At 33.9% G+C, this 18,698-nt stretch overlaps 2 protein-coding genes across 2 annotated transcripts in view; both read left to right on the forward strand.

Moving 5' to 3' along the window:
* Positions 1 to 10,511, forward strand: part of LOC105390270 (E3 ubiquitin-protein ligase HECTD1) — a 29,121-nt gene extending 18,610 nt beyond the window's left edge. The window contains exon 10 of the mRNA XM_048624490.1: positions 9,495 to 10,511. Coding sequence (XP_048480447.1) covers positions 9,495 to 9,632 — 138 coding nt within the window. The 3' untranslated portion in view covers positions 9,633 to 10,511. The remainder of the gene's footprint in view (positions 1 to 9,494) is intronic.
* Positions 10,512 to 13,819: 3,308 nt separating this feature from the next.
* Positions 13,820 to 14,882, forward strand: LOC119694059 (histidine-rich glycoprotein). Its single transcript, XM_038119517.2, has one exon. It carries the CDS (start codon positions 13,933 to 13,935, stop codon positions 14,662 to 14,664), a length of 732 nt encoding a protein of 243 aa, XP_037975445.2. The 5' UTR covers positions 13,820 to 13,932; the 3' UTR covers positions 14,665 to 14,882.
* The last annotated feature ends 3,816 nt before the right edge of the window (positions 14,883 to 18,698 follow it).

Raw genomic sequence — 18,698 nt, forward strand, 5'->3', positions numbered from 1 at the left:
TGCCATAGCATTATTAGGCTATTCAAGATTTGGCAATACCATTATTAGGCTAAACAATGTTATGCGAAATAACTTTTTACTAAACGAGATTTATGCCATACGATTTTCGGCGTAACGAGACTTTGACCAAACGTTACTATGCAATACGAGATTAGGCAAATAAATCTTATGCCAAAAAAGGTAGAACCGTACAGACTGTTTTGTAAATTTTCAATATGCAGACATATTTTGTCGTAATGTAAAATTAAGCTGTATCATAATTATTATCTACATTCATAACCATAAGCATAGCATAAAAAAAAACTTATTGTGCCGAAATTTATGCAGGAAACACTTAATCTTATCGTATAACTATTTTATGTATCTGCTCATTACAAAAGTTGCTAACTATAACACTCATTAGTACCGAAAATTCTTGAGAATAATATTAATGCATGTTTTTTTGCCACATGTTATTCTTATAGCAATGTAGACTCCCCCTTACTCTGGACATTGCCAAGTTTTAAGTGCACGTCGTTTTCATACGCCCTCGAAACTAAAGTTATGGAAATTTACAACTTTGATCATGAGCTTCAGGGTCAATGCTCACGGGTGCTAGAAGGATCACATATAATGGATAATATTTTGATGAAATTTCGCATGTTTGTGTAGCAATACAGGCGCGGATCCACCCATATGGGCAAGATGGGCATGCCCATCACCTAAATGACCTGCCATATCACACCACCGGATTTCAATATAATAATTTCGTTATCTTACCACTTTTGTACGGCTGATTTTTATAATTGTGTTGCTGGTGATGATTTCGGATTGTGCTGAATTATTTGTTATTTGCCCTCCAGATAGTTGTTAAAGAATTCAAAAACCATAAAATTTTCGGTCAGTCTGAGTTTTGGTTTACAGCAAAGTCTCTATTTACTTACGTATACAACGAAACTAGTTTAATCTTTATAAGCCAAATACACTCACGGGCAATAAAAAAGTATAAAGTTCCACTCAGAAAATGTCGCAAAAATTTTCAAAAAAAATATCAGCGCTCAGTAAAAAATATTTTGCTGCAGCATGTAAAGTTGAGCTGAATACCTTTTTCTGTACCAGTTTGTTGTTTATTTACTTGGTAGTTATGTAATTAGTGTTAAGTGTTTGGTATGGAAATAAAGTATTACTTTACTTTACTTCACTTCAATTTAAAATTTGAACAAAATATTACCGTTTTTTAGATGGTAATATCGGATGATCTGTTAATTGTACTTTAATATTGCAGAAGTCGTCATTACGCTAGCATTTTCCGTTAAGGCGTAATTTGGTGCTTTTCTCAGTGGATTCGTTCATTGCCCGTGAGCTATGATGTAAATATTATGAAAAACGTGAATATTTTTATCAAATTCTAAAATGTAATTTGGTGTCAACATTTTATAAGTGTACATTTTTCATTGCTCGTGAGTGTGAATATCTAACAAAATGATACGACTTAAGTATGTGTAATATATAATTACCTAACTTTTGATAGTGTTTTTGGGATTTAGCTGTTTAAGTACGTATGGGTATATGATTCTTCTTACAGTATAATTCAAATTTTCTGCCTTTTAAAAAATCGTGCGCTGAGTTATGGCTAAAAAACAAGCATTTCAAAAATATTTTTTGGTTTTATCTAAAATAGCCATAGTAGAAAGGCATAAGAAAGCTATCCTTCCCTATATGGCTATTAAAAAAAAAGGACAGGGTATCAGTTAACTAGGTACATTCTCTAGGTTTTGTCGTGAAAGATTAACAAACATCCTTCCAAACTTATAAACTTCTACCTTTATAATACATATTTCGGTCCAAATTTAGGAAATCTGAAACATTGTTTTGTCAAAAAAGGCTTAATTTTAAACTAGCTTTCGACCACGGTTATATGCTCGCGTCAAATTCAGGGTCAAGGCATTATGCCAATCTATTGAGTTATAGGATTCCGTTAGCGACTTCGTCCTCGTAGGCTCTGGCTTCCCAGTAAGTATAAAATAATCAAATTTAGAAAATATCATCCTCTATTTTATCCCTTTAGAGGTGGAATTTCCAAAAATCCTTTCTTAGTGAATGCCTACACAGTAATCACAGTATAGGGTATAAGGTATCTAAATTTTAAGCCATGAAAGTTAAGAATTTTATATTCCTTATTTTACCAATAAGGGGTATACTTAATTTTCAAAAATGAATTCTTATTTGATACCAACACTGTGTAAGGTATCTATAATTTCTTATCTTCTAATTTCAAGTCTCCAGGTTCAACGGTTCACCCAGTTAGTGGACTGTTTTCCCATGTCTTCAGCCCCATTTTCATCCTTATGGGCCTAAAACCAAAATTTGAAGATTCTAATTTTAAAACTAAGGGACTTTCATATAAACTTTCATCCACGTTTTTACCCCTTTAGACAATTTGGCCTATTAATACGAATATGGCGATACCTGTCCTACAGGACCGGTATAGCTGATCCCAGCTATGATGATCGCTGCAAGCGTCATCACCTACTTCCATTATCGAACCGCTGAAAATTGCTGACATCATTTTCTTTTTAAAAATTATTCACGGCTTAGTAGACAGCCCCGAGTTGCTTTCGTTAATAAATTTTTTCACTTCAACCAAGCAAATTCGTCAGCCGTCTTTACTCTATGTTCCCCTTGTATCAAGTAACTACAGGCAGAACTCTTTCTTCTGGCGTGTACCTAATCTCTTAAATAATATGTTGCGTGACCACAGTGACATGGACATTTTTATTAATAGCATAGCATCTATTTCCAATGAGCTGGTTTCTGACTACTTTGGTTCTCATAAACCTGGTTAGTTTAATTTAGTTTGATTTCTTTGTTTTTTGTTTTATAATTTAACTCCCTCTTTTTGTTATAAAGTTATGTGTATTTTTTTTTTATTTATTTTGTAGTGTGGCAACACCTTCCCTCCATACATAGGTACCTAATACGTACTTCATATTAATAATAAAGACCATTCGCACATCAACCGTGTTCTTGATTGCTCGCCTCATCACATGGCGACCGTGACAGCCGGCCTGCCTCCGTGGCAGTGCCGGCGGACCGTTTAATAAAATAAAGGACTTTTATAAAAAAAAAAGAAAAAAGAGTGTCAGTGATAATGTGGAAAATGGACTAATTAGATATAAACTTGTTTAATCGATAAATATGGATAATCAAAAATATATAATAATAAATACATAAGTAAAAATACAGAAGAAAATAAACATACATAAATTAAAAACCAAAATGGATCTACAAAAATAAATAAAAATGGATGGCGCCGGGAGACAAATTGGCTGCTGAGGAGAAGGCGCTGGGAGTGTGCGAGTCGGGTAGCAGAGGATGTCCTCCGAGCTACAGCTGCGAGGCTGGAGGAGGATGCTGCTGCCTGATGCTGCTGCCCAGAGGGACGCGAGGAATTGGACGCGCCCACAGTTGGACCCCCGCATGTTCTACCGCCGCGCCACCCAGATGAGAAATTTATATTCTTTCGGAACATTACTTAGAAATTCAGGTTTGCAAATTATTTAAATTGTTTTTTTTTTTGAGTTGATTTACATTTTTCAGTTAAATTCGTTAAATTCGTAAAGTTATTGTTGTCAAAATATAAGTAAAGTATTTTTGTAATTTTATGTAGAAGATGAATACATAAATATTTCATTAAGAATAAATAGTATTCGAATGCTTAAATAGTAATTCAGTTCTAAAGTATTAATATTAGTAATTCAGTTATAAATTGTTGCATGTTTATTTTCTTTGGGAAAAGATAGATATCTAATTAGTTATTGACGCTTGTTGACGACTAGGTAATTTCATCAAGTAAATCTAGTAAAAATTATAAGAAAATCAAATACTTATCGTACGTGTCGATACTTATTGTCAATTGTTATATTACCTACATAATATTATATTTCATTTCAGGATATTTTATTTTACAGGTTTAGAGTACCTACCTACATGCAAAATTTCATTTTTTCGAAAAAAAAAAAGACTTTGGTTTGAATATCAAAAATAAAACTATTTTGATTTCTAAAAGATAAACATATTGATACCGATAAATAATAGAACTCATAAAATTAATACATATTTTAAAATGTTAATCATAGAAAATCTTACCTTATTTCTTATAATTTGTCCGAAAATATTTTTCAATCTAAAATGTCTAAATTCCGTCAAAGTACTATTCATATTTCAAAATTAAATTGCTAACCCTATCAAATAACATCTAATTAAATTATATACTTAAATAGGTAATTATAGATACATTTTTGTTTAAAAAATAAAATAATCCAAATTACAAATTCAATGCATTGTAAAATTTACTATTGTGAGTATGTAAGTGATTAAAATCACTTAAATTCAAAATAAACTTTGGTACTTTAAAAAACATTCCTTGACTAGCCATTTTTTTACCTATATTTAAATTGATTATTTGCATTTAAAAATTAAACCGCTATTCATTTATTAAGTCACATAATATTATAGATACGAAGATAAGAAACAATAAATAAAATATTTTATTACACTTAATTTACAATTATAAATACTTAATCAAATAAAAAGTGAAATAGAAAAATAAAAATAAATTAATTAAATAATCCACTATGAGCCAGATATTGGTCAAATAAAATTAATAGTACGTAAATATGCAATTCAATAAATACAAATCTTAATATTTTAATTCTAGTAATAAAGTTAATCCCGCGTAAATACTTATTTCCTACCTACGTATGTATGAGTACGTTTAACTATACTTAATCAAAAACTATATGTATTTTATCAGTAATTAGATTTTTTTTTTAAACCCGTCATAACAATTTTTCTTGTATTAGATTTTACCTTGTGCAGTAATAAAGAGTTTGACATAGTCTTGCAATGCAATAACCCGATAGTATTTTTCCCCATTATCTTATTAAGTATAAAAATATCGTATCAAAGTTCAATTACATAGTTGGAGCGATGCATAGCATTATTCTTTGAATCCATATAACAAAAACATACTTCTCACAAAAATGGTCACACGCTCAACAGATATTGTATTTCGATCCGCCGCGCATGCAGTGACGAATCTGATGATCATGCATATTGGGAAACTATGTCATGTCTCGATGCAACAATTAATACTTAAGTACAGTTAGATTTGGAGAAAACTGACCACCTGTACAAATTTCACAAAATAAAATAATTTAAAAAGTCGGCATTGGTAAATTTTTCTATTAAATATCTCAATAGTATAACGAAGTTCCAGTATTAACATAACTTTCAATACAAATTATTCGAAATGTACAGTATCTCGGAAAAACACGTACGTCACTACAGAAAATAGATAAATAAATAATAAATAAATTTAGTAAACTAATAAAAACATTATAACTACGTACGAAAAATATATAACTGGTATAGTATAGGTACCTACCGATAAATAAAAATTATAAAGTTTGGAATGTAAAGAATAAAAATTATAGAAAATAAATATTTGATACGGTTACGTTAATATAATGGTTTAAAAAGAAAACAAAATCGTAATAAAAGAAAGAAGAGTAAAATATAGAGTGTAAAGTTTATTTTGCGAGCAAAGACACGGCTGGATGTAGTATTAAAGATCTTTTTGTCGTTCCAAGAAATGATGATTAGGTACGAATCGTCTTGTCGTCGTCGTATGTAGATAAGCGAAGGGTATAGATGTCGATGTACAAGTATAAAGATTGTTTAGTACTCTTTTGAGACTAAGGATTGAAAAGTATTGTTAATTGAAGGAAGATGTATGAATTATGGTGAAAATGATTATGAGTAAGCAATGATAAAGAATATTAGGTAATGTATGAAGGTTCAGTAGCTCATAGTGCACGTGAGAAATGTATGGTTGAGGATACTTTGGTCTCTAAGACGTTGATAAACAATTGGACTGATCACCCAAGCGTTAACAATATTTTATTGGCCGAAGGATTCTAAAGGACATGAGTAATATAAAGAAGGTAATACGAGTAAGGGACATACAGAGCGCAATTACCAAGATAATTAGCGATTACGTATGGTCAGAGGACTTATAAAAATAAAAAGTAAATAGCAAAGTCATCGAAGGTACATATGGTAGGGTACAACAAGGTGTCACGTCCTTATTTCTGATCATAGTGCGGTCGAGAACCCTCCGTGAAGAATTTTGGAATTGCCTAAGAGTAGAGCTAGTTTAAATGTGCCCTTGTAATATTTATGGAATATGTGTTTTTTATATTATAATTATTATAGAGTCGACTCTCGTTGTTTTGCGTACCCTACAGATAAATATATAAATAAATAATAATAAGACCAGGCCTGGCCCACCAAAGAGTGGAAATAATTATATGTACCTTTTCGTAAATGTGTATGTGTGAAATGAAATAAAGTATAAATAAATAATAAAAGATGACTTTAAAAATAAAAGAAACTGAATGAAGAAAAGTATACGCAAATAAATGAAATAAAGTATAAATAAATAAAGATGATTTTGAAAATAAAAGAATATGAATGATGAAATACATACGCAAAATAAATGAAATATTTTGAAAATAAAAGAATATGAATGATGAAATATATACGCAAAATAGATGAAATAAAGTATAAATAATTGATTAAAGGTAATTTTGAAAATAAACGAATATGAATGATGATAAATATATGCAAAATTAATAAAATATAGTAAATGTCAAAAGAAGCATTTAAAAAAAGGAAATATGTATAAGAAGAAAAATTATAATGATTTGAATTAATAAAAGTATATACTTACGTCAGTTTAATATAAAAAAAAAGAAGACAAGATAAAGTTTTAATCATAATGTAGTAAATAAATCATATATATACAAATAATTTTCGTTAACACAATTTAAATATATTTACAAGTACAATCAAGGACAAATCCTTCTATAATCATTAGATAATTTTGAATTTTAGTTGGACACAACTTGTGTTAAATGAGTTTCTTGTAGAGCAAGTATATGTACTGAGTTGAATTATATTGAAACTAAATAATTATCATGAAAATCGAAACATTTAATATTGTTTTTTTAAATAAATTACTATGATTTACATTTAAAAATATGTTTAGAGTAATACATTTTAAGGGTACCTATACATATACAGCTATACAGATGTAATAAAAATAAAAGATTTTTAAATAGAGATTTATTAAAGATTAATAAATACATTTATGTTTGGGTAATCAATTATCAACAAGCGAGTCGTCAACAATGCGTCAACATTACTTTATGTTAAGATAAAATATATGTTAAGTTTTGAGGAAACTTATAATTGTACTTATTGTTTCATTTTATATTGTATTAATGTGTGCACTATCATAATAATAAATCTTTTCAGAATCAGAATTTGCAATAGGAAATTAATACGTAATATATTATGTTAATACTTGGTATACATTAAGAGATCCGTAACTAAAATTGTATTAAAAAATAAATAAAACTAAAATATTAATAGTCCGGAAATTATATTATTCTTTGTTGGATATAAAGTGCACACTTAAATTCTTAATGTCAACTTTACGTGTTTAACCATGTAATCAATGAAAAAAAAAAAAAAAAGCTTTGATGTCAACGATGTGGTTTAATTTTTGTGTTCAGTACAAAAACACTTGCAATAACTTATTTCTATAAAATCAATTTAAATTTTAATGTTTATACATTTATATAGAGTTTGTACGTAACTAATAACATACCCGAGTTTTCATATTTTTTTAAATTAGGATTTTCCTGTATATAAAAAGATTCAAAATGTATTTTTTTTTTGTTTAAAAGCAACCAATTTTAAGTATTTTTGTGAACTTAAGTAGTAACATATTAGTAACCTTGGAGAAGAACGAAATTTAAATGTCTGATTATTCTGTATCTGTAATTACTTGTAAAAATCTATTTTAACAATTACCGACTCATATTAAAAATTGAAAAAATGTAATTATGTAACATTTTTTATTCGAAAAGGGGGAAGGTGTAGTGTGGCAACACCTTCCCTCCATACATAGGTACCTAATACGTACTTCATATTAATAATAAAGACCATTCGCACATCAACCGTGTTCTTGATCACAATTTATTTATTAGCACAACAGAAGAAATCTTAAATATATTACACATTTTGACACGAAACCTAAAAGGTTTATTTGTGTCCGTCTGGCGTTTAACATAATGTAGGTAGGTTATAACAATTTATAATTAGAAAGAGACGGGAACCAACCCATGCGCTTTGAAGCGTCCTTAGTGAGAGCGAGAAAGATGTATGTCGCTTCACTACTGTTGAACGCCCCGCGCGCATGTAGTTGCTACCAGCCTTACAAAAAATATTGTTGGGTTATTCTACTGCTAACGTTGATAAAGTAATGTAAAGAAGTTTTTTAATTTTTTCTTTAAATTTTTTGTTTCAAATTGTGTTCGTATGTCGTATGGCAGTTCATTTAATTTCTTTGGAATGAGGTAAGAAGCTGTTCTTTTCCCATTGCTATTATTAAAGTTAGGTATGTGGTATTTATCTTGGGTTGTTTTCCGTGTAGTTATTTTATGAGATATTTTCTTAAGAGATAATTTATCTTGGATGTTATTGTATTCCTTTAAAATGCAATAATCAAACTGGGTAGACAGGGGCATGGTTTTACAATAATTAAAAGATTTATTAAATTTGCGATAAGATTAAGTCTAAGCTTTAGTTAACCCTCCCTATACTACCTAACTAATCTACCTAGAGGTGGAAACTTGTGCAACATAAGCTACCCTGTCATTGTTATCTACAAAATAAATTAGTTAAGTTTTCCAAATATAGTAAAATAAATAAATAAATAAAGATAAAATTAGTCTCAATTAAATGAGAATGTAGTCTTTCAGTTGTATTTATTAACTTTTGTCGTTTGGTAAAAATAACATAAAGTTTTATTTTCTGTTTCGATTTAAATATTAAACCATGGTTGAATAAGAGGGCTTTTGAGGAGGAAAAAAATCATTTAGCATATAACCAATCACTACCAACATACAAAAAAATCTGCTAACAGTACCTCAAGGCGAGGCAAAACCACCTCTTTTTGACTTGCCCATCACCTATTTTGAGGTCTGGATCCGCGCCTGTAGCAATATTGGACGTCTAGGGCGGTTTGTGTGTAAAGGTCTAGGTCTTAGCTTGTTTGCCGTTAGATGGTTTTATTTATTTTGGTCAGGGTCCATTTTCGGACACTTCATCTAGGTTTTTGTACATCTGAAACTGATAACTTTTAAGACGACAAATTACCATATCTTGCGTTTTCTAATGCCACTAGCTGGCTTTAATAAATACTACATCAGTAAATTTAATTTGACAAATACGCTCAAAATGTCTCAAATTGAGTTGAGGGTTTTGCTTGAAGAAATTAAAAGTCTGAGCGCCGATTAAATGAAAGCAAAAATCACATAGATATTCACTCTACTTTACAATAGTTAAGTATTGGAATTACAACAATGTCCCGTTTGTTCTAGGTGGACGCGGGCGACGGCTCGTACCCGTCTGTCAACACGTGCGTCCACTACCTGAAGCTGCCCGAGTACTCCTGCAAGGAGGTGCTGCGCGAGCGCCTGCTGGCCGCCACCAACGAGCGCGGCTTCCACCTCAACTAGACGCCGCAAGATGGCCGCCCAACAAGATGGCCGCCGCAAGATAGCCGACCAAACAACATGGCTGCTGCAAGATGGCCGATCAAACAACATGGCCGCCGCAAAATGGCCGCGCAAACAACATGGCCGCCGCAAGATGGTCGACAAAAAAACATGGCCGCCGTAAGATGGCCGCGCAAACAAAATGGCGACGATGACAATTTTTCTTCGTTAACCACACTAATCGTTTAGATTTATCCGTGTTAAAGACATGTATTAGGTAGACTGACGTAATTGTAACCATCACCAAAAATATGTTATTGTGATTTGACAAAAGTGTATCCTGAGTTATGTTCTCAGCTAACCATTGTAGGTACCATATATTTCTCGTGAGGTGATGGAATGTGATTAACGCTTTCGAAGAGGCTACAGTCTTCACTGAAATGTTAACATCGAGGCATATTATATTACTATTCAACTGTGATGTGAGGAGGTAGGGTATTGATTGGATCTCTTTTATTGTAATTTCTGAAAAGATGAAGGGTTTTGGAAAAATGATGGTATCTTCGAATGACGTAGTCCGGCAAACACGAACTGAATGCAGAGACTGATGCCGAGACACTTCGGGCCCCGTCTTTTATATACCAATAAGCTCATTCAGTGTAGAAACATCTAATATATTATATATTATTATTGAAAAAATTGGCCTCTGTGACTAAATGTATATATTTTTGTATAAAAAGATTAATAGCGCACTGTTTCTTTTGAAAAACATATATATTACAACCACAATTTTCAAGGTATTTTGGGAATCTTATGGTGTGAATTTTATAGATTTAAGTAGGTTACGAATATAGTAGTTAAGAAAATTTCCTTACCAGATTTGTGAAAGTCAAGCAAAAAGAATAATATATGGTTTCGTGCTTCCAATGCATATGAAATATAATCGAGTATCGGAAAGTTTATATTTGTCTATTCAGTCGATTTGTGGTGCTTAAGAACTAGCAATGATTATATGAAATAAATAGGCATAAAACGGTTGAGATCATGTTCTGAAGTGTGTCCTAATAACTTTTGATTTTTACTATGAATACATAGGTATATTTATTAAAATATCCGTCAAATTCTTAAACTAATGTTATGATAACGCAATTTTAAGCAGTTAGTAGGTAATTGTACTACAATTTAACACCAAAAAAAAATTTGTGGCCTCATAACGACTTAGACATATTCAGTACAAAATTAACCTTTATATTAGATTGAATTTCCCTTATTAAGTATGTGTGTGACACGCGTGGAACAATAATGGACGATAGCTTAGTTCCTTTAGTTTAATTATTTCGTCAGCTTAAAGTTGATATTTGTGATTTATGGAATATTACACGAGTTAATCAAAATATATGTATTGTTTTGTTCAAGTTACTAATGGTTTTAATGTGCGCGGGGTAACGTAAACGATTTCAGAGAGAGGAATTAACTTTTTTAATTATTTCTAGACTTTCTGAAAGTACCGTGTTGGTACAAGGTCTCTACAAGAGCTTGTCGATTTAAATAATCCGGCGGTTCATTTTCATGTACTCTTCATTAAAATATATTATACCTACTCAATTTCTAGCTGTCTATTCTAATCTTTGTAACCCTCTGAATGGCTGAGATGTGAATCCCTCGTTATAACGCGCATAAATAACGGTGAAAGATATCTCTGTAATAGCGAGTTGCCGTGACCAGCGCCTCGCCGCTCGTAGCTTGTCCAACATTTAACAATACACTTACTTAATAGAAGATTTAATTATAATTATAAAACCTAGTGCTGTAATCATTCTTGTTGTTGAATTATTATATCAATAAAGTAAGCAAAAATGAATTGGTTGTTTTATTTGTATTTTTAGCTTCCTACTGGTAGGTCCTAGATATAGTTCTTTTTACGACGCACGACTTTAGCAACAGTAAAAAACTCAAAGGTTTGTGATAGAAACGCGGAAACCTACCCATTTGGTACTCGTAAGCTAGAGAATGACCTACAACTGCAACAGTTTGATCATAGGGATGTAGGTGGAAGAAAGGTAGTAAACGGCAACCGGATGATGTAGTGGTTGGCCCTGTCTGTTGTTATGTAGCAAGTCTCGATCCCTGGCTCATAGACTAGATAGAATATTATAACTCCCTGGCTGGGGCAGACTGTGCTCGGGATCTGCTGCTATGCGGCATATGGCAGTAGCCCTCTTGTCTTTGGGGCCGCCTCCACAGGCTAGGAAATAAGGAGGATACTTTACAATTCCGTTGCGAGTCGCGATGTTACGCTGGCGGAGTCATCGCTCATCCGTGGAGAACTGGAGACCAAAGTGTACCTACTATTTAACGTGGAGACTACCCGACGATAGAAGACTCGTCGCGATTTTCTAAGACACGGCTTCTTAGAAGAGGTCCATCACCCATGTCCTGCAATGGAATAGTAGGTATTAATTAAATAAATAATAATAAAAAAAAATTACAGACGGTCTGTGCGTTTGTGTTTTATTTGGGTAGGTATCTGAATGCCATATTGCCATAAATGTTAAATGTATGGTAAGGTATACGTATTGCTTACGGAATAAATGAACTAAAACTCTTGTTCACACAACGCTACCAAATTTATAAAGGCCAAACCAAAAGTCGAAATAGTCAAAATAGTTTTCAAAGTGGAGTTCGGTTTGTGGTTAAAATTCGCATGAAAAAGCTTTGTGTCTGCGAGCCGCGCGCCCGGCTCCGGCCGGCGGCCTAGCCTCTATTTGTACAGAATATTTAGTGCAGGCAAACCCTCTATTTATATTCAGTTATAACGAAGCACTTTTTTGATGAACCGGCTCTTTTGTATTCGACTGATAGATGCAGTATTCAGCATTAAATTAAATTGTATAAATTATGAATTCGAGTGGGTCTTGCCGTTGTTGTTTTAGGAGGAACAATGAACAAGTGCAGGCTGTGATGGATGGTCCTTTTATAACAAAATAATAGTATTTATACGTAAATTCTTCTGCTTTCTTGGACCATTTATCTACAATAGAATCAATAAAACTAAATTCATATACTGTCTGAATGGAGGGCTTTGCAAAAGAGAAGTTACAAAATGGTTACTGACCCATTACGTTGACACCGAGGACCTCCTCGCTGTAATGCAGTAGCTATTATGAATCGCTTTGGTACTGTCAAGAGAGTACTTATCTTATTTATTATTTATATATATGTATATATATATAATATTTATTTCTATATATGTATATACTGTATATATGTACCTATACATTATACACATACAAATATATATTATACTTTATCATTATTACTAATAATTACTAATAATATTATATATAATAGTTATAGTATACCTACGTATTTATAAGTAATTAGTTAGATACTCAACTTAAAATCACCACTTTTTAATTAATTCTCTTTCATAGTTTCATAGACTACTCAAAATTACTTTGCATGAACTGTAAAAAATATTTACCTCTTAATTACCTACCTTTTCGTTGTAATAATTAGCAAACTAAAATATAAGTAATTTAATGTAACGGGTTGGGGCGCTGTGAGCTGAAACACAGGTTAACACCTAGTTTAGCAGCAGATGCTACTTACTTGCCATTGTTGTACACATGTTGTTCATAAAATATTAGCTAATAAGGTAAGTTTTAAGATATGTATATTTTTGGAAATAAATAAATTATTATTATTATTAGACTTATCAACATCATCATCAGCCCGTAATCGACAGCTACTGGACATATATTATTAGTTTTAGGCCATAGGCCTCTCCCCAGGAGCGCCACAACACTCTGTCTTCCTGATAAAGTTATATTGTAGGTACTGTCGGCTACCTGTCTAAGGTCTTCCGACCAGGAGACCGTGCTTTAGCGCAAAAAGTCGAAAAATGTATGTCCAATGGTTTAGGCCTGAAGGTGTTTTTCTTTATTATAATTTGGGAGTGACCAGGGGGAGACCTTTGCCCAGCAGTGGGACACTAAAGGTTGAGGAAAAAATAAGATAAATAATTTTGGGAGTGTAGTATAAACACAGAACAATAACTATAGTAACTTAGTAATAAATACTTAATTAATTGTGAAATGTTCAGACTTTCTACAGTGAGTGAGACATCGCAGCTTTCCCTGCGCCTGCCGCGGCCGCCGCTGCCGGCAGTGTTAACACACCGGAGTGCGCAATTGCAGCGCCAACCTTGAATCTTTGCACAATTTCCATACAATGCAAATCGAAACTAATCACTATAAAACCTTGTCAACTGCCGTTATCAGCATCAGTCAAGTGACTTCCTTCAGAACATTCGGTGATCATGAGGGGTCTAGTGTTGTGCTGCGCGGCGCTGGTGGCGCTGGCGGCCGTGAGCTGCCACGAGGCGGAGGGGGGGCAGGACCTGGTGCCCGCCGCCAGCCACCACGGGAAGAAGTGGGACAAGGGCGGGGGACACGAGCACCACGCGCACCATCACCACGACCACGGGGAGAAGGGACACAAGGGCTACAAGGGACATCACCACCACGAGCACGGGAAGAAGGGACATCACCACCACGAGGGACATAAAGGACATCACGACGAGCACGGCGGACACAAGAAGCACCACCACCATGATGATGGACACCATCACGAACACCATCACGGAGAGAAGGGCCACAAGGGACACGGGCACAAGGAGGAGGGTCACTACAAGAAAGGACACTCGACTAAAGGACACCACGGCGTGCACAAACACGACGAGTTCAAGAAGGAGAAGCACTTCCACGACAAGCACGGCGACGCGGGGCACCACGAGCACCACGGCGGCCACCACCACAAGGAGGGGCACAAGAAGGGGGGACACTTCCACAAGGGACACAAGCACGGCAAGCACCACGAGCACAAGCACGGGAAGAAGGGACATCACGAGAAGGGCGGACACCACCACGACCACAAGGGACACCACGAGGAGGGGGGCCACCACGAGCACCACCACCACCACCACGACCACGGCAAGAAGGGGGGGCACGAGGACCACAAGCACTGGGACTGGAAGAAGGGGCACAAATAAACACATCAAAGACTTGTCTAGTCGCCAATTAATTAAGCCTCAATTGTTGTATCTTTTGTACGTTTTAAGTGTTATCATGTTTTGTTGACTGTGATTTATTGTTTTCATTAAAAGTTTACTTTGTATTGGATCGTTTATTTCTCGGCGGTCGCTTGTTTACTCCATTGTTTACAATATTCGCCGGCACTCGTGACAAAGCTGTCAGTGGCACGTTTAATTTCGACAACAAAATTACATAAAGCGCTGGGCTCGCGCTGGCACCGTCCCGGCGGCCGGTGTGGGAAAGTAGGGCGCCCCACTTCGGCCAGAGAATTAGTTGTGGTTGCAATCGACGTTTCCTCAAGCACTTGCAGCCGAGCTGAAATTGATAATGTTTCCCAACGGCCGACTCGCCGCGACCCGATCAACCTTTTTCTTTTAAAATGTAATAATGGCGACCGATAACTGAAGTTCTCTTGCCAAATGTGCCGTTTGTGACCGATAGAACTCGCTGCTATTAATTTATTTTTCTGTTCAGTGTCGAAATGTTTTGCTCGACTGCTCTCCGATGTGTGCATACACCGTAATACACGTAAATAGGAAAGGGATCGTTTATTTTTTCCTGAAAGCCATCACTTTTGATGATGGATGTTCGTTAAGTTACCTTCCTACCGTCATATCAATCATGTAGGTACTAAGTTAAAAGTTGTGTTCTTAATTTAACAGTCCTCGTAAAACAAATCATCCACGTTAGGGCGCTTAGAGTTTTTTTTATTAATCACATGGTATTGATATTTGAAAGAAAGACAAAAGTAATATAAAACTAAGTTTATGTTACCGTATTCTCGCTTGACCTTTTGCTAAGATAAAAATAATTTGCCGCACGTTTCGCCGGTAAAAGCTATCTACCACCTATTTATATTTTCTTTTTTATTTCCCTCCCGTGTAACTGACACTTAATTAAATTGAAAACGTGGTGTTAGGTTTAAGCCTTCTAGTTAAACACGGCTGTGAGCGTTTTAATAGGGGCTTTTTTACCATAGTACCGTACTTTAGTTCTTTGTGAGTTTTTTTTAATATATTTAGTTTATTTATTTTTTATATACGTAATAAGCACTTAATATTATGTAAGTATACTTATTTACTGATGAAAAAAAGGCAGAAAAAAGGTTAACTGGAGTGAAAAATGTTACCAACATTAATCTTTGGATGTGTAGAGGTACTAGTTATTATTCTGTGGTAGAGGTAACAATCAGTATTAATATGATTGAGTTTGTCATAAAAAATATACCTATACATAGATATCATGTTACATAACTTATCCCATATTTCATTTTAGTTTAATTTGTGGTTTTACGTGTCACGTAAGGTATATAATAAAAACAGCTAGAATAAGTCTAGTCATAATCAAGTTTCATATTTGGAATAAAGCGAGTGTGACATAGGGACTGACGATTTGACAGACATGACGAAACTATATAGTGCCACAATCTTATCTGTTCCGGTGGCGACGTCGCTGTCATGGAATCCAGTGATGCCATCGATTAAATTTTGCCTATTTCTGGTTTAAACGACAATGCATTTCTGCTATTACCTATTGTTATAATTTTAAACCAGAAATAGGCAAAATTTAATACATTCATAAGTATAGATAAATCAAAATATAGGGTTGATAGTAAATGAAAGTGGATATAATATATCAAACGACATTTGTTGTATGGAAAATTTGTCCACGGCGAACAGAAATAAAATTAGTTCTGAATATGTTCTGCTTCTGATATAGGAGGTTAAATCTAGATTACAATGGTATAGGTAATATATGTGGGTCGTGAGAATAACGAGATAGATAGACTTAAAAAAAACTATTAATTATTATTTTTGAACACTTTATTTTACATTTTCTAAAGTAACAAGAAACAAAAGCATAAAATTAAAAGAAATTCAGACAGTGTGCAAAGGCTAATTCATCATCATCATCATCACGTCCCCACTGCTGGGGCACGGGTCTCCTTCCAAAGGCTAATTGCTAAAAAGCAATTTCTTTCAGCCAACTCTTGATAAGTTGGGAAAACAATGACATGTCATAAATCATCATTATTTCGTCTAAAATCGCTGCAGGTGCGCGAAATTCTTCTTGGTATACTGCCTAAGATTTAAAGTATCATGTCACGTCCTCACACCTGTAACCAAAGAAAAATAAAGATTATATACTTTTCGTCACGAGTACCACGACCCATCCCGTCCCCATGTTGGGGCACGGGCCTCTCGGGAAAATATTTCATAAAATTACATGGAGTATATATGGGTAAAATTATTCGTCATATTTGGCAACACTAACCTGTAGCCGCTGCAACTCGTTCTTCCAATTTTTCTAACGGAATTAAAGGCGCCTGAATACGTTATTCTTCCTGCATAAAAGCCAATATATATAGTACTACTTTACTTGCATCACATTACAGCGTTTTTGGCAGTATTTCACCCAGAAATCACAAAACAAATTAAATAACGTAGCGTCAGCTTATTCGCAGAAATTGACAACTCAAATAACGCACAGAGTATGAAATGACGTTTGACAATGACGTCTCGTTAGTACACCTTTTGACCACCGGAACAGATAAGATTGTGGCACTATAACTGTATTACCGCAAAAAATAGAATAGAATACCACAAATTAACTTTAAATATTATTTAACAAGTGTTTGAAACGAAATTTTACTTATATGTATATTAGCCGTTTGATATTGTTAAATACTGTCTATAGAGTACCTATACGATTTTTTAACATGAGCAACGAACCCTTCATAAAAAAGTTTTTGATATGAAATACCTATAACACCTACGGGTAACTACTTAGAAATACGGAAATTTAATATTCAGCATCGTTCCAGCTAGCAATTCCTGAAATGCTTCTACATTTCCAAGAATAATCTTATTGGTATTTCTGGCAGAGCAATGAAGAGGGTGGCATACCTGCTATTATATTATTACCTATATTTTTCGTGCATATTTGACAGATTCGTAATACTTAAGTTTATTTTGGGTTAAGTTAAGTAATAACTTACATAACAACTTAATTAGGGTAATAAAGGTGGTCTTATCGCTACTAACTGTTACTTTCAATAATTCTATCTGGTTATTCTTCGGACGACAGACACTTTTCATTTAATATTTATAGATTTTAACGTTTTATGTGTCAATATCAACATTTTATTGTGACTGAAAAGTATAGGTACATCGGTAGGTAGAGTACCTCCTGAAATAGGTAGTTGAAGTGCATCTACATGCATGGAGTGTATGAAATCCCGTACCATAATAGTAAAAGCCCTAAATAAAATACGGTCACACAACTTAAGATAGGGTAGCACGGGAGATAGTCACGGAAGGACGCGACTGAAAATCAGTGCCGCGTCAGGTGGGTGGATGCCACCTCACTTGAAGCGGTGTAAGCTGAGGCGCGGGCCTTTTCGGTGCTGGACAAATCACACCGTTATTACCAATATTGTATATTTGTAATTTTAAGTTTACCCATAAGTTCTATATAAGTTTTTTTGTTTTATTTGTTAATTAGGTTTTTTTTTGTATTTCTATGTGTATTTTTGGTTTGTGGTACTGGACACCGAATAAAGAAAATTTTATCTTTATCTAGCAAAGGTGCAGCATAGTATGAAAAAATTAGTAGTTGACGGTTAGATGGTTGCATTTTGATCAATATAAGTCGCCACCTAGACGCTACAGCCATAAAAAAGTTGTATTTTTTTAAGTTCCTAAGGTTTGATTGGATGGCTTCTATTTCCTCTCAAAAAATTCATATCCGTAAAAAAAAATGCCTAATAAGGCTCTTTTACTTATTTTCCTCCTTTATTTTTTACACATGCTGGAAATCCCACGTGAAAATAATTCAAAGATACGTAAATGGAAAGATAAAAGGAGCTTTTAATATACGTAAGTATAATAATAATACTTAATACAAATTAGACAAGTACCTATAACTTCTAGTGTAGCAATAGGTACACCGTAAAATATCGTGGTCATCTGGCATGCACAGTTAGAACTTA

This window comes from Plutella xylostella, chromosome 12, assembly GCF_932276165.1.
Source record: "Plutella xylostella chromosome 12, ilPluXylo3.1, whole genome shotgun sequence".
Classification (NCBI taxonomy): Eukaryota; Metazoa; Arthropoda; class Insecta; order Lepidoptera; family Plutellidae; genus Plutella; species Plutella xylostella.